The sequence below is a fragment of the Silurus meridionalis genome, chromosome 17, assembly GCF_014805685.1.
Source record: "Silurus meridionalis isolate SWU-2019-XX chromosome 17, ASM1480568v1, whole genome shotgun sequence".
NCBI lineage: Eukaryota > Metazoa > Chordata > Actinopteri > Siluriformes > Siluridae > Silurus > Silurus meridionalis.
Genome location: NC_060900.1, coordinates 27,640,125 through 27,658,918, shown reverse-complemented (window position 1 = coordinate 27,658,918; position 18,794 = coordinate 27,640,125). Strand labels below are relative to the sequence as shown.

The 18,794-nt window shown below is 43.5% G+C and overlaps 1 protein-coding gene across 1 annotated transcript in view; it reads left to right on the top strand.

Moving 5' to 3' along the window:
* plxna3 (plexin A3) overlaps positions 1-18,794 on the top strand; it is a 169,802-nt gene that overhangs the window by 127,205 nt on the left and 23,803 nt on the right. The window contains exons 11-20 of the mRNA XM_046870918.1: positions 4,075-4,171; positions 7,154-7,344; positions 8,165-8,313; positions 8,499-8,619; positions 11,023-11,159; positions 12,394-12,561; positions 12,675-12,768; positions 13,538-13,777; positions 13,859-14,002; positions 18,339-18,573. Of these exons, the coding sequence (XP_046726874.1) occupies positions 4,075-4,171; positions 7,154-7,344; positions 8,165-8,313; positions 8,499-8,619; positions 11,023-11,159; positions 12,394-12,561; positions 12,675-12,768; positions 13,538-13,777; positions 13,859-14,002; positions 18,339-18,573 (1,576 nt within the window). The remainder of the gene's footprint in view (positions 1-4,074; positions 4,172-7,153; positions 7,345-8,164; positions 8,314-8,498; positions 8,620-11,022; positions 11,160-12,393; positions 12,562-12,674; positions 12,769-13,537; positions 13,778-13,858; positions 14,003-18,338; positions 18,574-18,794) is intronic.

Genomic DNA, 18,794 nt, shown 5'->3' with positions numbered 1-18,794 from the left:
CTGGCACAGATAAGCTGCATTGTACAGACCCACACAAAGGCCTGAGCGCGTTTACACTCCGCGGCTAATCTCCTCGAAGCCCGCCTGCTTTTCCAACACCAGGAGAAGCTACAGACGAGAAAAGTGCATCATATTACGACCCATAATACATTGTGTATGGCTTTCGCTCGAGGAGCTTTCATCACTGACGCTTATGCATGACAACAACCTATTATATCTGTTTGTATATTTATTTATTTCGGGTTGTGCGGTTGATGGGTTCCCCCCGTTCTCTGACAGTCCCATTGGCGGATTTAAACCCAAATTGCAAATACAGTCGATACAATAGACATTTCTTCACCATATATTTATATTCTTATATATTTATTTTTTTGCAGGTATATTTCCTAAAGCCCATATTTTCCTAGAATCCTCCTTAATCCTCCTTCCCATGGAATCTCCAATTATCACCCTCAGACTCTTACTTTATTCTTGTTTTTCTCATAAGCTTTCACAAGATAAGCTCTTCATACGTGACCCTCCTCGACCTTCGGTGCTATCCGGGTTGTCCGTAATTGACCTCGAATACAGCATGCGATGTAGAACAGCTGGGTCTGGTGGAGACGTGGAAGTTGGTATTAACAGTATGAGGGAGAGAGGGTGAGTCTCGTTTCAGGTTTTCGTCACCCTTCCTGTCAAAGAGATTCATTTTCTAACACGCCAACAGATGGCAGCACAAGGCTGCACGCACAGTCACAGGGAGCACCGACCTTCATAAGCATGGACAGCAAGTTCATGGAGTTTCTCGCCGAGAAACATCACGCTCTCGTTTCCGCACCCACCCCACTCGCCAGATTTAGCATCATCAGACTTCGCCCCCTTCTCCAAGATGAAGATCGCCGTTTTGACACCGTTGCGGAGATCCGGCGCGAATCGTAGAAGGTGCTTAACACACTTTGTGAAGAAATAAAACGGAACGCCGGGAGCGAGGTATCGCTTTGTGAGGGGATGGGGGGAGAAGGTGTTAAACGTAGATAAATAAAGTGCTTACTTGTAAACGGAGCTTTTTTCTAAACTTTTGGATGCCACCTCGTGTTTCCATCGGAGCAGCTGGGGAAAGACTTAACACCAACACACATTGAGGACGGTTTTTATTTATTTTTTTTTTCTCTGCGGTCTCTCCGGCTGCTAGAGAGAGTTTGTGATGTAGTGTTTGCCCTGTAGTGATTGATTCGGTCCGCATGGACGAACGAGCCTCGGCGTAGCAGCTGACGTTTCACTCAGCCCTAATGACCGGTTGAAGAAATGGATCGCTCCACTCGTCTGTTTTGCACTTTTTTTTTTTTTTACACTCTGTTTTTTCCCCTAAATGGAAACCAAAGTGGTGCAGCGTCTCTGCTGGAGCTCGCTCTCGTCCACCGCTCGGCCTCATGATCCCAGCGTTTATCCAGAGACGGGAACATTGAGAGGCAGTGTGTAGCGAGGCCAGCTTTATTTCATACTCAATCCAGAAGCTCATTCTGGTTCACCCACACACACATTTTTTCCCCACTCTCTTTTCCCCTTTCTGTATCTGCTCACGAAGGCAGCAATCGATGGTGCTGCTCAGCGATATTCTCGCCGACTCGGTTCGCCTAAGTGCTCTCGCGGCTTTCGCTAATTAAAAACTGAAGGGTAAAACCTCCACCTCCTCCTTCTCCGTTCTTAAAAAAAACATTAGAAGAGAAAAAATGGTTCTGTTTACTCCATGGAAGTTCTTCTCGAAGGAAAAAAAAAAAAAAAAAAGTAATAAAGCCAGTCTAGAGTCGATTCTTTTCCCATTCATATCGAGAAAGAGATTGTGTGAGAGGAATTATATGTATGCTGACCTGAGACCCGGACACTGAGAGCTTTGATAGAGGTGAGCTTTTTGGGGATGGAAGGCCAGGCTTTAATGCATTTCTCACTGATTATTTATTGTGTTTTGGGTCTTGGGTCACGTTTGAGTCCCTGTTTTATTGTTGTCGGTTTGTTGGGACGCATTCTGCTTTTTTAGTTTAGTTTTTTTTGTGTTTTTTTTTTAAGATAACGTGTAATGAAAAATCGCCCCGGAAAAAATCTTACTTTTGGAACATTCCCTAATCCTGAGCGACTTAAAGTTCCAGTCATCTCATGCGACTTACAGCTTCTCCGGTTTTTCAGTGATGCCACACGTGCAGAAAGTTCTAGGGTTTTTGAGAGACATGTTCCCTTTTGTTTCTGTGCAAGAAACTCTGTCATGTAACGCTATGGAGATTTACTTTAACCGGACAAATCATTAAATGTACAGAATTTTTTTTATCTTAAAGAGCATCTTTACACACTCTCAGCATCCGGACACTTCGTTTCTCCAAACGTTCAGCTGAAATATTTTGACTATTTCTTTCTTTCTTCTGATCATCCCAGTGCAGTTCAATAGAATGTGGGTGCGGCGACTGGGCAAGTCTTTGCATCACTCCTGACGACTCTCTAAATAACGCTTATAGAACTAATCGTCATCGTCTTGTCGTACGGTGAAGTCGGATCCAATCAGCCGCGAGTTCTTCTCCCACATTTGGACTCCACAGAACTTTCTTCCAGTCATTTACTGTCCAATTCTTTTGTTTGTTTAACTTTTATGTTGCATAGAAACAACTATATATATAAAATGTACTATGTACAGTAAAGCCACGCCTACTTTCATTTGATTGGCCCATTTAAACATTTTGACATTTACTAGCGCCACTAGACCGCTAAAACAGATCTGTATAAAAATAGCTTGATACTTGTAATCCAGACCCTGCTCTTTTTTTCCTAGATCCTGGTCTGCATCATCAGTAAACGTGACGTGACCAAAAAACACGATTCGATTGACATGACCACAAAATGAACGACCACGTCTCAGCTGTAGCCAGAAAATGGCATGTTATTATTTTTCACCGCCCCGAAAGCTTCAGTCCTTAACTCTTCGAAGTCTCAATTTTGCGATTTTCTTCAGTCCCTGACTACTTCCTGCTCTGAATAGTTTGTTCGGTCATGCTGGAAGCCGTAACAAATGCACCCAGAGTCTGTCTGATTGCGATATCAAGATTCTGAAGCTTGTGTCCAGACATGTGTACAAAAGTATCTTCCTCTTTTTTTAGCTGCTTCCATTAGGGGGCGCCACAGCAGATTATCCGTCTCCACAACCCCCTGTCCTTTACATCTGCCTCTTTCACACCAACTACCTGCATGTCTTCCCTCACCACATCCATAAACTTCCTCCTTGGTCTTCCTCTTTTCTTCCTTCCTAATGTCTCCATCCTCAGTGTTCTCCTACTGATATACCCCATGTCCCTCCTCTGCACATGTCCAAACCATCTCAATCTCACCTCCCTCACCTTGTCTCCAAAACGTCCTACATGCGCTGTCCCTCTAATGAACTCATTTCTAATCCTGTCCATCGTCACTCCCAATAAACATCTCAACATCTTCAGCTCTGCTACCTCCAGCTCCACCACCTGTCTTTTACTCAATGCCACTGTTTCTAATCTATACAACATCTCAGGTACAAAAGTGTGTCCAAAAGTATATTATAGTATATTATTTTCAAGACGACAGTTTGTTTGAAGTTGTGTGGATGAGTGTGAATCCGTCGCTCGTTAACGTGCTCAGAAACAGGTTTACAATTTAAAGTTACAAATGTGACTCAGTAGGACATTTAGTCCACATTTGCTGGTATAATAACCTCCACTCCTCTGGGAAGATGTTCCATGTAAAGATTTGTAGAGATTCGTTCAGCTAGAAGGATATGTGTTAGTGAAGTCAGGTACTGATGAAGGTGAGGTGATCCCAAAGGTGTTCAATAGGGTTCAGGGCTCTATAGCAGGAGATCTTCCACTCCAACCCATAAAGATAAAGCAGATCTTCCTGGAGCTGGCTGTGTGCCCTGAGCATTGTCAGGTTTGGGTCTCCTAGTTCAAGTGAAAGGAAAATCTCATCTTATCTCATCTGCAGCCGAAGAACCGCATATGGCTGGAAAAGTCAAGTTTTCAAATACTGTCTATTTGTTGTACCTCACTGTGTCTTTTTTCTGTCTTGTCTGTTTATCTTCTGCAGTACTGGTATGAAGGTAATGAGATGGGCGACCTTCCTGTGGATTTCTCCATCGTCTGGGACGGAGATTTTCCCATTGACAAGCCCCCGGCTCTGAGAGGTACGTTCGCGCCTCTGCTGTTTTCATCACGTGCACACGGGAATCTCGCCGCAGATCCGAGCCGCAGCCACAGAGGGGTTTTTCACAGCGCCGTAATTAGTAGATAAAAGCCAGCAAAGCGAACCGATGTGAGCAAAAAGTCAAATACAGGACAGAAGTGTGGTTTTTGTTTGTTTTTGTTTTGTTTGGGTTTTTTTTTTTTGGGGGGGGTTTACAAATCTATTATATATGTTTTTAAGTTGATTTTGTTATCTTTAATTCTTGCTATTTTCACTCCAGCCCATAAATAAGTAGCTGAAATGTCACCATTTATGAAAAAATGTCCGGATGACGGATTAACGTGATCGAATGCTAAACCAAACAGACTTGTAATCATATTTAACGCCGCGTTAAATCACGTGAGTTTTGATTACTGAAGTAATCAAAGCAGTTCCTGACAGTGTGCGGACGGAGAGATTTGTTTCCAGCTGGAAAAGGATTTATTTATCTTACGAACGCTTTATTTGTTGCCATTGGCCTCGTTCAGATCCGAGACGTCTGTGCAGTCATGCTGGAGGAGAAGAAGAAGAAGAAGCAGATTAATCATATACAAACTGTACATACATCCCGATCCCAAATCGGTGCAAATGGACTGGAATCAATTGGGTACTGGAATCATCACAGAACTGGGTCAAAAGTATTGGGACACCCGACCACCAAAAAAAACAACAGATTTTAACTAGGACACCCAAAACCTGTTCCAGCATGACAGTGCCACCTGTGGACAAAACCAGATGAAACACATGTTTTTCATACTGGAACGATATTCTCATGAGCTCTTCAGAGTTCTCGCGCACTCCTTATCTCAACTTCTTGTCAAGTTTTTGAGATACACGCCCAGACACGCCTCCTTACCTCGACCAACCGGCAAAACAAATACACATCATATTAGGATATGGCCAGTCATCCGTTCATTATTCAATGTGCCTTTTTTTGTGACAGCATAACCATAAACAATTTGCCCCTCAACCCCCGACAAAACCCACCATTTTCACCAATCCCTAAGACTAAACAGTGTCCAGATTATGGAGTTCAGAAAACAAACTCGCTTTGAATAAGCCCCCTAGTGGTACAATCAATAATATAACTAGATAAATAGATTTAAAAATAGGATCATTCCATGTTTTGTTTTTTTTCATCCTTGTATTTATAGTTTATCCGGTTTTTGTGCTGCACTGGTGTGTTTTTTCCATCTCTTCATCCTCATATAGGCATGTTCTCATCCAGACTAGCATTTTTTTATTGATAGATTATCTCAATGTCTATTTTTGTTTAATGGAATCATTTTTTCAGTGGGTTTTTTTGTCCTTTGTCCTCTCGCAGCAACATGTCGACAATATATTGGAAAAAGAAACCGAGGCTATATTGGATCTTCTGATTTTATTTAAAATTTAGCTACGCGTTGAACTAACCATGCTGCTGGCAAAACAAAATCGGGCCCTCTGAATCTGAAACTAAATTAAAAATCAAATGTTTTTAAATGACTGGTTGCTAATAGAAGGTAATAAGACGTAATGAGCGAGAGAGGGTCGCGTTAATACGCTTTATTTTATAAATTAATTTTTAATGTAGCACATCGGGTCTGCATCCTATCCTGCATCCTATCCTTATTACATCGCCCCTTTATTTTGGTTTGTTTGTTTACCCGTCATTGTTTTACTAATTCTGTAAAGATCCATACATGTTAAGTGGTGACCTCTGTGATACAACTCTGCTGAAGTCTGAACAGTACCATAGCACATTATATATATATATATACACACACACACACACACACACACACACACACATAAATATGCACATTATACGTAAATATTGTTCGTATATGCTTCTTTTAAAATGCCTCATTCCACATTTAGTCTCCATTTGCTGTTATTTGAATTTCTGGAGATTTGTACTCATTCAGCTACAAGGGTTTTAGTCAGGAACTGATGTAGGTGAGGAGGCCTGGAGTGCAGTCAGCATTCACATATATCCCACAGATGTTCAATAGGTTTTAGAGCTCAATAGCAGGAGATCTTCTACTCCAACCCATGTAAAGCAGATCTTCATGGTCTCCTAGTTCAAACATCCAAAGACGTCCTATACAATTGCGTGCCTCCGGATTTCTGGTCAGGTGTCCCGATACATTTGACAAAACAATGTGTAATGTGGATTTGTCCGTTTGGAGAAGTGTGTTTTGTGTTTCTCGAGTTGAAGTCGTGACTCTTCACCTTTATCGCTATCAAGTATGCGATACATTTCCATAATTGAGGTTCTTTTTATTTATTTATTTTTCCTGGAGAAATGAATTTATTGAAAATTCGAGCTGCTTCTTTGTTTTTTTGTTCTTGTGTTGTTGAATAAGATTGTACAGTAACGTAGTTTGACATCTGACGTAGTTTGTAGTATCTTGTAGTTGTAGTGCAGATTTCCAATCGATCCCTAATGATAGAAAAGTAGGAAAATCTTAAATCCTCCTACGTGTTTGTGTGTGTGTGTGTGTGTGTGTGTGTGTGTGTGTGTTAGTGTATAGTAGTAGTTGGGACTTGTGTGTCCAGCATCCTCCTGCTCTCTGGCCTCATCCAATCAATACACACCAACTCAACCACCTGCACTTTCCCCAGCATGGCAACTTATTGCAATTACCCAGAGAGCGAGGGCCTACGTGTGCACGTGTGTGTGTGTGTTTTGTGTGTGTGTGTGTGTGTGTGTGTGTGTGTGTGTGTGTGTGAGAGAGAGGCAGAGCAGCGAACTGAGTACAGTAAATGCAGGCGTGGGCTTTGCCTTGGCTGCTTTCACCCTTACAGTTCAATTATCGACTCAGTGCGAGCTGCTGGCTCCACTCCCACTTCTGACCTGCCTTCATCCAGCTAGAGGAGTGCAACACTTTATCCTCTCTCTCTCTCTCTCTCTCTCTCTCTTGGGGTGTGTAATGGTGTTGCTGGACGTGTCTCCATACAGCTCTCCTGTATAAGTGTGAGGCTCAGAGGGACAGCTGTGGTTTGTGTCTGAAGGCGAACAGCATGTTTGAGTGCGGCTGGTGTTTGGCAGATAAGCGCTGCCTCCTGAAGCAGCACTGCCCTTCGGCCGAACACAACTGGATGCACCAGGGCCGTCGTAACGTGCGATGTAGCCATCCCCGAATCACCAAGGTAACACACACACACACACACACACACACACACACACACACACACACACACACCTACCAGACATAACATTCTGAGTGGTGAAGTGAAGAACACTGATGATCTCTTCATCATGGCACCTGTTAGTGTGTGGATGTATTTATCAGGCAGCAGGAGAACATATTGTGTGTTAAAAGTTGATGTAAGAAGCAGGAAAAATGGGCGAGCGGAAGGATTTGAGCGACAATTTGAGCGTCTGGTTCAGAGCGTCTCCAAAACTGCAGCTCTTGTGAGATGTTCCTGGTCTGCAGTGGTCAGAATCTATCTAAAGTGCTCCAAGGAAGGAACAGTGGTGAACCGGCGACAGGGTCGTGGGGGATGAGGAACACTGATGTGCGTGAGGAGTGAAGGCTGGTCCGTGTGGTTCCGATCCAACAGACGAGCTCCTGTAGCTCAAAACTTAATCTTTACATATTTGAAGACCATTTGAGACAATAGATGGAGATTTACAAAGATTATAAAGTTTGGATTTACAGTAAAACTTCGGGTTGTTGTCGATAATTCGTGCTAAAACTGACGAGTACTGAACAAGTGGCATTTTAACCTTTAACCTTTAGAACTTTCATTTGGGCTAAAAATGCACAGAAAGCACAAAAAAAAGTTTAATCACAAACGAGTGCATTCAATGAGTACCAAGGTTTTACTGTACAAGTGTGTTCAGACTCCATCCACCTCCTCAACACCGAATGTCTATTCATTAAAGTTCCATCACTGTTGGTGTACTATTCAGTAATGGACACTTAAATATATATGTGTCTGTGTGTGTGTGTGTGCGCGCATGCAGATCCAGCCCTTGACTGGTCCTAAGGAGGGGGGTACGAGGGTGACGATCGAGGGAGAAAACCTGGGGCTGCAGGTGAGAGAGATCACACACGTACGTGTGGCTGGAGTTCGCTGCAACGCTGTGGCACAGGAGTACATCAGCGCTGAGAGGTAACACACACACACACACACACACACACACACACACAACACTCAAATATGAGGAGTTTATACCAGCTGTTACTGCGCTGTCATCTGTGATGAAATGCTGATGAAATGTATGTAGTCCAGCTTGAGTTTCCGGTTCTGTGCTGTTTTAGTGAGTGTGTGTGTGTGTATGTGTGTGTGTGTTTTAGGATCGTGTGTGACATGGATGAGTCCCTCATGGCGAGTCCCCCTGGTGGTCCGGTGGAGCTGTGTATCGGAGACTGCAGCGCTGATTATCGCACCCAGTCGTCTCAGACCTACGCTTTCGTAGTACGTACACGTTCATCGTACCTTCGTGGTCATGACAGGAAACAAACGTTTTTGACACCCGATCATATGATTGGTGCTACTTTTTGAGCTTCCCATTCCAATTTTCAGTCTCCGCTCCGCTCTTCTGGGAAGATGTTCCACTAGATTTTGTGGAGATTTTAGAGACAATGGTGTGTGTCAGTAACATCAGTTGTTGATGGAGGTGAGGTGAGGAGGCCTGGGGTACGGTCTTCATTGCGTTCAATGGGGTTGGAGATCTTCCACCTTTATAACCGAGGTTATAAAGTGGTTATAAACGAATGTATACGTTTCTTCCTTATAATGATAAATGTATCCCTAATGATTGAGTCAGTGGTGACTGTGGTGAAGGAAAAACTCCCTGAGACTTCATAAGGAAGAAACCTTCAGAGGAACCAGACTAAAAGAAGTGAACCCATCCTCATCCTCAACACCGATTGTTTATTCATTACAGTTCTATCATAGTTGAGGTGTTCAGTGATGGGCACTTAAATGCAGAACAGTTTATGCAAACTGTAATCCAGAGCCGTTGATATTAATTCCAGTCCAAATCCATCCTCAAAGTTTTCGAGTTCCTCATTGATCTTCAGGCTGTAGATGTGAAGCCGAGTTACACCCTACGGGGTGGTATTAAAACGTTTCAAGTCTAGCTTTCAAAATTATAACACACGTGGTCAGAATAGCATTAGTTGCACAGCTCCCGATGTGCACGGGACGATGTTGTATGGCACACTGACTCATGAAGGTTGGTGCCCCCTGTGACTGCGCATGCAGCCTTGTGCTGCCATCTGTTGGCCTGTTCCAAAACGTAGTAAATTTCAAGAACACATAGGGTTTAACTCTGGTTACCCTTCAGAGAGTGGAAATGCCTCAGTCGGCCATTAAGGATCCGCCTTCTTTGGGGGCTGTGTACCAATCAGATTGCAGGCTCAGAGCTGAAGGATCAATAGGATTCCCACTTCTGTAATATGTTAGCCAATCAGATCTCCTATAGAGCTCCTGTGACTGAGCAGCTGAGTGGGGAGGAAAGTGATGGAGAGAGTCACATGATAAACACACACACACACACACACACACACACACACACACACACACACACAAACACTTAAATCTTTAAATGCTGCCTTGCATGATTGGGCCATTTAATCTATTAGTCCAAGCTCAGAGGCTAACACAGAAACACACACACACACACACACACACACACACACACACACACACACACACACACTACATACATCATTCCTCAGCCAACAGTTACTGAGATGCAGTGTACTTTTTATCCATTTACAGATACACGTAATGCGTGCATTTCATTTTCACAGCTTATACAGTAGAACAGACAAACACACACACACACACACACACACACACACACACACACACACACACACACATACTTGGCTGACTCCTGAGGGTTATAATGAGTAGCAGAGGGCTGTACAGAGGGCAGAAGTACAACCATGCAACTAATTAAGGACAAATGTACAGGCCTGCCTGCTCTCTCTCACACACACACACACACACACACACACACACACACACACACACACACACACACAATCACAATCCAATATCACAAAACAGATGATCTGAACATGTAACACAGGAGCAGCCAGAAGGTTTTTATTACAGAAATTAGCAGTGGTGTTACACAAATACGGCGTGTGTGTGTGTGTGTGTGTGAGAGAGAGTTGAGGGACAATATATGAATGTATTTTCTATACGTTCTCACAAGAGACCTGGGGAGTCTGCAGGAACAGTAATATTTGAATGTTGTGGGTTGTTTGGACAGTAACGGCGGTGCGTTAGAAGGACAGGAGGTCGGACGGATGGTTATTGCGTTTTAATGTTCTATATACGAACGAATGGCTGCCATAAAGACAAGGAAGAGACAGAACACAGTGCTCTATGGGTGACAGGAAAACAGAGGTAGTAGGAGAACTGATGAAAGCTGTATAGTAGCACTTGGTCTCCTTTTTTTCCCCCCATTTAGAATACTTTATTGATCCCACCGGGAAAAGATTATTTCTTGGCACATCCCAGCGATGTCAGGAAGCCGTGATACAGCACCCTTGTAGCACAGAGATTTAAGGGGCCTTGCTCAAGGGCCCTGTGAGGAGCTACACTGGGAACCCACGACCTTCAGATCAGCGACCCTTAACCACTGAGCTCCCACCTTCACAAATCTAACCTAGTGCGTCTAGATGATCAAAACCGATACGGAGTGAATTGTAGGCGAGTGCGTGATCGTGCCTCTAATTAGGCAATTTCCGTAAATCTTTTGTATTTGCATGTAGTATGTCATTGTAATATATATTTATAAAGACTATCAGAACTTGTCTGCAAAACCTTGAATTTCAGCATCTGTGTGTTTTTCACCAGACACCCAGCTTCGGTCGTGTGCAGCCGGATAAAGGGCCTGTGTCCGGCGGGACCAGACTGACCATTTCCGGCCGGCATCTGGATGCAGGAAGCGCGGTGACCGTGTTCCTGTCTCTGGAGACGTGCGAGTTTGTCAGGTAAGGAGTTTTTCTTTCTCACACTTGCCGAGTTCACCACGGCACGTCAAGGTGAGATGAACAGACGGTATGAAAGAAACAGCAGCGAGTCCACACTCATTCTACTGCACGTCAGTCAGAGTAAATGTCATATTGTGACTAAAAGCAGAGGACGATGGTGTGTGGAGCCACGTGACTGGATTTACTGGCACATCGCCTCACATCAGTGGATTTCAGTATATCAGTCAGGGATGAAGACTAGTGACAAGTAAACGGTTTGCTTTTTGGCTGTAACCGGACACAAATCACCGACACTGAACTTGTCCTGTCTGATTAACTCCTTGACAGGCACACAGGCCACACCTTTTTTATTCATACTGACACCCACAAAGGCCACGCCTTCTCAATTACACTGACAGAAACAAAGACCACGCTTTTTTTTTTATCCTGACAGGCACAAAGGCCACGCCTTCTCCATTTATCCTGACGGGCACAAAGGCCACGCCTTCTCCATTTATCCTGACGGCCACAAAGGCCACGCCTTCTCCATTTATCCTGACGGCCACAAAGGCCACGCCTTCTCCATTTATCCTGACAGGCACAAAGGCCACGCCTTCTCCATTTATCCTGACAGGCACTAAGACCACACTTTTTTTATTTAACCTGACAGGCACAAAAGCCACGCCTTCTCCATTTATCCTGACAGGCACTAAGGCCACACCTTCTCCATTTATCCTGACAGATACATAGGCCACACCCTTCTTAATTTATCCTGACAGGCACCAAGGCCACAGCATCTCTTTTCATTCTGACAGGCATTAAGGCGATATGCATCCTAACAGGCACAAAGGCCTTTTTTATTTATACTGACAGGCATAAAGGCCACACTTTTATGATTTATTCTAACAGGCAGAAGGCAACACCTTTAAGAATAATCCTGACAGGCGCAAAAAGGCCACACCTTCTCTATTCATCCTGACAGGCACAAAGGCCACACCTCCCACTATGATATTGCCAGGCACAGATATCATGCATGCTTTCTTTGACCTCACATTCACTCAGGCTCATCCACCATTTTCTCGATCCAAGACACCCAGAGGCCACGCCTCTTTTATATGGTCTGACAGGCACTAAGGCCACGTCTCTTTTTCCCCTGAATCCCAGTAAAATGTATGGTGAATATAGAGTAATGAGGATCAGCACCTTCTCTGTATAAAATATACAACATATGGAATCCGTGTGTTTCCTGAAACAGACGGACGATGCATGAGATCGTGTGTGTGACTCCGGCCTCGGCTCAGGGTTCGGGAGCCTCGTCCATAAAGCTGTTCATCGACAAAGCTGAGATCAGCAGCGACATGCGTTACATCTACACCGAGGATCCCACCATCCTCAACATTGAACCCAGCTGGAGCATTATCAAGTGAGCACTCTCAGCACACACACTTACACACCCTGTATGTACAAACACACAAACTCGCACAATGTAAAATCCAGAGAGCAGATAAGCAACAGCTTTTTGTCTCGTCCCTGCAGCGGCAGCACGTCCCTGACCGTGACTGGAACCCACCTGCTCACCATCCAGGAGCCAAAAGTCAGGGCCAAATACGGCGGAGTGGAGACCACGAACGTAAGCACGCACCCTCCAGCTATTTCTGCTACAGGAAAACCACTGAAACGACCTTCTGGGTTTTAAAGGCTAATTATCACTAACCTTCCATGTGTTCTACATTTATTAAAGACCTGGAGGGCATAAAGCAGGAGCGAGTAGCTTTTAATTTCATGTAAGAAAATGAATGTGGCTGAAAATAGAGGCCGCATGGAGGCACTTCCTCACTATTCCAGATGTGTTTGAGGAAAGAAGGCAATGCTCCGGTATGAAGCTACGCATAAAGCGTGACTCGTAGCAGTCCTTCAGATCCTCTGTTGTTAGATTGAGGATGTAATGATGTTCAGGTGGATAAAGGTTTTATGTAGGAATATGATCAGTGGCTTCTGGGTATGAAAATGCATGTATATAATATAGACTTTAAGAATGCAAATGTGTTTTATTTTATTTGTCTCTATATTTATTAAATCCATAAATGTGGTTTACGATACATTAAAGATACATATGAAGCAGCTACGATACGATATGATCCCCTCCTTATTACGATGCAGTGCGATCTTTCACATACACGAAATAAAAGCAGACCTTCTTTTCCTGTTGTGTCTGCATGAAGATGCAGCTCTACCTCTGCCATGTTAATCTTTATTCTATGTGACTCTCAGGACACGTCTCGGTCTCCGTAATGTTGCGATACGTCATATTCATGTAGCAGGAGAAGTATTGATTTTTATGCTTAGCAGGACTCTGACTCCAGATCAGCCCTTAACCCATCATCCTGGCTCTCCTTCAGGTGTGTACGGTGGTGAACGACTCCACCATGACCTGCCTCGCACCTCCCATTGTCTACACGAAGCGTCAGGCACCCGACACCGGCCTTCATCCGGACGAGTTTGGCTTCATCCTGGACCGCGTGTCCTCCGTTCTCAACCTCAACGCCACTCCTTTTACGTATTATCCCAACCCGACCTTCGACCCGCTCGGGAATGCTGGGATACTTGAGGTCAAACCCGGATCTCCTATAATCCTAAAGGTAGGCGCCGGGTTCGGGAGCTGCATGTGTTATAAGTTAATCAATAATGCTAATACAATTGTCATTTTTTTGCTACACTAGGGTAAAAATTTGATTCCTCCCGCCCCGGGGAACGCCCGCCTGAATTACTCGGTAATGATTGGAGAAACGCAGTGTCTGTTAACCGTGTCGGAGTCTCAGCTGCTCTGTGATTCGCCAGACCTGACCGGAGAACACCGCGTTTTGGTGAGTCTGCAAAAAACCATAAACATGGTGGAAAATTTAATTTATGAATGTATGACTTTGCTTATAAGTATGAAAATGGATGTGTGGCAGACAGAGCCGGCAAAACCCGCTTCATCGAGTTCTACCACGCGCCAGTATGTCTTGGCCTTTTTTTTTTTTTTTTTTTTAAATACCCGGGAATTTATGCAAATTTTATGCGGCACGTAAAAAAAGTCGACCTCGCCGCATGAAGTATGTTTTATGACTAGACTCGCTGATACGAGCACTTTCCCCTCATCTTCTCAAAATCCCTTTTGAAATGTGACTGAACCCGAGAAAGAGAAGGAGTAAAAAAAAGGAGTGACGGAAGGATTAGAGCTTAAAAAGGAACCCAGAAAAAAACCCCGCTCTGGTTCGATGATGCGTTTTCTAGTCGGACGTAAATATTTGTCAGAATGCTGTCAGGTAGCCCTGTAATTACACTCCCGGGCGTTTCGGTGTCGTTAAAACGGATCGATTCCACTCGGCGCCGCCGTCTCCGCCCCCTTTCTTTCTTCGCCGCCGCTTTCAGATTCCATCTGCCCGACTAATTCGGCGCAGCATCCGACTCCCCGTGGGTCGATGAGAAGAGTCACAAGCCGGGTGCAAATCAAAGAGCAGATTAGGATCCTGTGAGATATCGGAGGTTCACGCTTCGTCTCTATAGGTACCTCGTTTTCGCCATCTCTCTTTGTTAATGCCAGGGTAAAAGATAGAGCAGGGGGATGGGGGATGGGCGAGAATGATCGAGAGTGCACCGAAATCAGTCGTCTAATGACCTGACACATATCGACAGCTCTCTGGGCTTCCCTTTTGTTCTTCGTTCTTCCCCCTGCCTCCATAATTCATGCAGCCACGCAGCGGCAGGGCAGCAGCGGAAAGGTGAAAGTCGTTAGGAAAGACGACAGGACGCCGCGCTTAATTGACGTGTGACCGCGGAAAGGCTAAGTTCCGTATAACCGCTCCACGGTCGGTCGAGGTTTCTAAGCAGCGCGCCAGCACTTTCCGCTCGGAGCTTCATTATAGTTCCACCTGCTCCACCGGGGCTTTTCACGAAGTCACGTGATCGGCATGCGAGCGGCGATCCGTATCCAACTGGGGGCCTCGCTCATGTTCTCAAAGATTGGGCTTTTTCTTTGCAACAGTTCAAACTGAGTTTTTGAACATTCCCATTTTTGCTTTGCAAAAGGCTCCGGAAAGATGTTTTAAATAATGATGGTCAAGATGGTGTGTTGAGACCCGATCCGAAATCCAATTTTTTTTTTCTAAAGCACATTTAAAATCGGTTGATAAATGATCGTAAAAAGCAATAAATAAAACGAACAATGAAATTCTAAAACATTAAAAGCATAGTTTTTGATGGAGAAACACTGCTTTAGGGTTCTGTGTAAAAAAAAAAAAGGTAAAGGTTTCCAGAAATCCAGCTTAGATTCCACTTTGGGGCCCTTGAGCAAGGCCCTTAGCACTTAACCTGCTGGGTTGTACGTGTTCCTCTATAAAGGCGTCTGCTAAATCCCATAAGTGTCATGTGAGAATTGATTTACTTTTTATTGATTTGAGATTTCCTCAGATTAAGATCTATACTATCAATTTTACAAAATGTTTCGACAATAAAACAGAATCCACAATGTTTTTTTTTTGTTTTATCTTCAGTAGTAGGAACAGATGCTCCACTTATCGGGTCTAAAAAAAAAAAAAAAAAAAACATTTGTGCACTTTTTCTGGCCCTGAGCTTCAGGATCAGGATGGTTGCAATTAGTTTTTTTTCTTCAGGCAAACTTCTTTACAAACTTTTGAACAAAGGCAGATTATCGACCCTGGTTCTAAATCTCTTCTCTAAAACGATTCGAGTCACAAACTCTCGAGGTGAAGGAGATACAGGTAAATGAATGTGATGCTCTCTGAAAGACTCGAGGGTTTTTGTTGTCCGTCATACAGAGCAGCCAGTTCTAGACTTTCAAAATCGAGTTAGACGTCTGTCCTGTGAGCTTCTTGTTGTCATGGTAACGCAAAGACGGAGAAGATAAGCGAAAAGACTAATAATAACTTAATGGCGCCGTCTCCGAGCCTCTCACGTCACTGTCGGGTCGTTGGTGTTGGAGCCGAACGAGAAATCGGATCGTTTCTGTAACATCTGCTAGACAACATAATAAATGACCTCTGTGCAACGTGGTATTTTACCGTCTGCTGGATATATTATATAATTGCTATTTGTCATTTGGCAGCGATGCGTTTTGCCACACAGCCAGCCGAGAGCTGATTGTTCGCGTATCTCCCCTCCCTCATGGTGTTTTTTTTAACTGCATCACATAATTTACCGTTGATTATAATCCTCGGGGATCCGATCGGTGCCGGGGATTGGAGCCGCATCAGAAAAAAGGCAGTTATTAAGCCGAGCTGTTGTGGCGAGTTATCAGCGTGGACACATTCTCCGCTTTAGCTGCCTTCAAAGACCAGACGGGGGTTTATTTGAAATTTCAGGTAAACAAACATTGGACGGGATCATTCAGTTCGCCGACTCAGCGGTTCTCCAAGTAAGATGGAATCCTTATTGAGTGAAATAAGTTCATGTGAACTCTTGTTCATGTCCAGTGTCTTAACAGTCAGCGGTGGACAAAGCGCACCAACCATTCAGTACATTCAGTAAAATGTGACTCCAGTAAAAGTAAAAATGTCTCTTTAAATCTTTCACTTGAGTAAAAGTACAAAAGTTTTTACCTTTAAATAATGTTCATATTATCATTTTTATCACAAGATTCTTTATTTAATCACTTAAACGTGAAAAGACTCGAATGTGACTCTCAGCACACTGATCTATTAATAGAATGATATTAATGACTCAAACACTGATTGATTTCTATTACAATCATCACGAACCCAAAACCTTCTTCAAAACAATCCCGTAAATAAATCCACGTGTGTTGTGTCGAGTTTGAGTCTGGAGTTTCTTCATCATTTATTCCTCTCTAAATGTTCTGCTTGATGTTGAACTGATGCTGAACTGTAAGTTGGTGATCAGTAGATACACCGAGCGTCGATCAGAACACGTGTAAAACAGAGCGTGCGCTCGATCCTGATCAGTGACTCGCTGCGTGTTTCAGCAGTTACGTTTTTATCCTCATAAATAAAAAGAAACGACTGATTTCACTAAATGTAGTTGAGTAAAAAGTCAAATATTTGAGTTTGAAATGTGTTAAAGTTACAGTAAAAATCTCCCTAAATGAAAACACTTTAGTAAAATATTAAGTACAATATGCTTAAGTACAATAACAAATTTTTACTAAACATTTTACTTCATTACTGTCCAAAACTTGTCTTATGGCATCACCATACTGCTAGTTATCGCTAGCAATGTTGCCTTTTACATTTACAGCATTTAGCAGATGCTTTCATCCAGAGCGACTTATCATTTATACAACTGAGTAGGCTTTGATCAAGGGTTTGAACTTACAAGCTTCTGATCACAAGTCCAACATCTTAACCACTGAGCTACTACCTCCCTACTTCCTAAGTATCTAGCCGATTAGCCTGAACGTAAGCTAGCTAAAAAAAAGTATTATCTTAAATAATATGAAGATGCTTTTATAGGGACACCTGATTATAAGATGTGGAATGATGTTCTTTTTGACCATCATACAATCCACATTTAGTCCCCGTTTGCTCTTATAATAACCTCGACATGTTGGCAAAAGTATTGGGACACTTGACATTTCCAGCCATATGTGGTTCTTCAACAAACTGTTACCACGATGTCGGAGGCACACAATTGTACAGGACATCTAGTGTGGAATTTTCCCTTTGCTTGAACCTCTTCCAGCATGTCAGCGCCCCTGTGCACAAAGCCAGCTCCATGACAAATGTGCTTTCTATGGGTTCAAAAATCTCCTTCTAGAGTAAAACCTTTGAGATGAATGTGAACGCTGACTGCACCTCAGGCCTCCTTAACTACATCAGTACCTGACTTTACTCACACCCTTGTGACTGAATAAATCTTGCACTAAAATCTCCAAATCTAGTGGAACATCTTCTCAGAAGAGTTGAGCTTATTATATGAGCAAATGAGGAATGGGATTTTCAAAAAAAATGTTTTGGGCAAGAGGGCACTTGTTCTGATTTTGGTTCAGATGCCATACGATCATTAAAGCCCTACAAGAGGTATTTGAGTTCTGAAGGTTCAACTGGTATACAGCACCTTCTCGCAGATCTCCTGCTGACCCCCAGCCAATCAGAGACGCCGAATAAATAAGATGATGAATTGGAAGGAGCAGGATTTTGAAACTGGGTTGACCCATCATGGTTTATGGATTTTTCTCTTTAGATTCTGGTGGGCGGTTTAGAGTACTCCCCCGGGACGCTCCACATCTACTCGGACAGCACACTGACCCTTCCTGCTATCATCGGGATCGGAGCAGGCGGAGGCGTCCTCCTCATAGCCATCATCGCCGTCCTCATCGCCTACAAGAGGAAGACAAGGGACGCAGATCGAACGCTCAAACGCCTGCAGCTCCAGATGGACAACCTGGAGTCTCGGGTAGCGTTGGAGTGCAAGGAAGGTGAGCAGATCTGCTTCTCGGTGGTCAGATAGTAGTTGTGAATGTTTATATGTGTATTAAAGAGTAGAGTGGTTACTAGTGAGATCTAAGGTTTCATGTCAGAACATCGGATTTTTTCCAAGTTATTGAAAATGTTTATAGTTCTGTAATAGTAAAAAAAAAAGACAAAAAATAAATTTTTAGTATTACTATGAAAAATAGGGACTACAAATCTCGTTTCT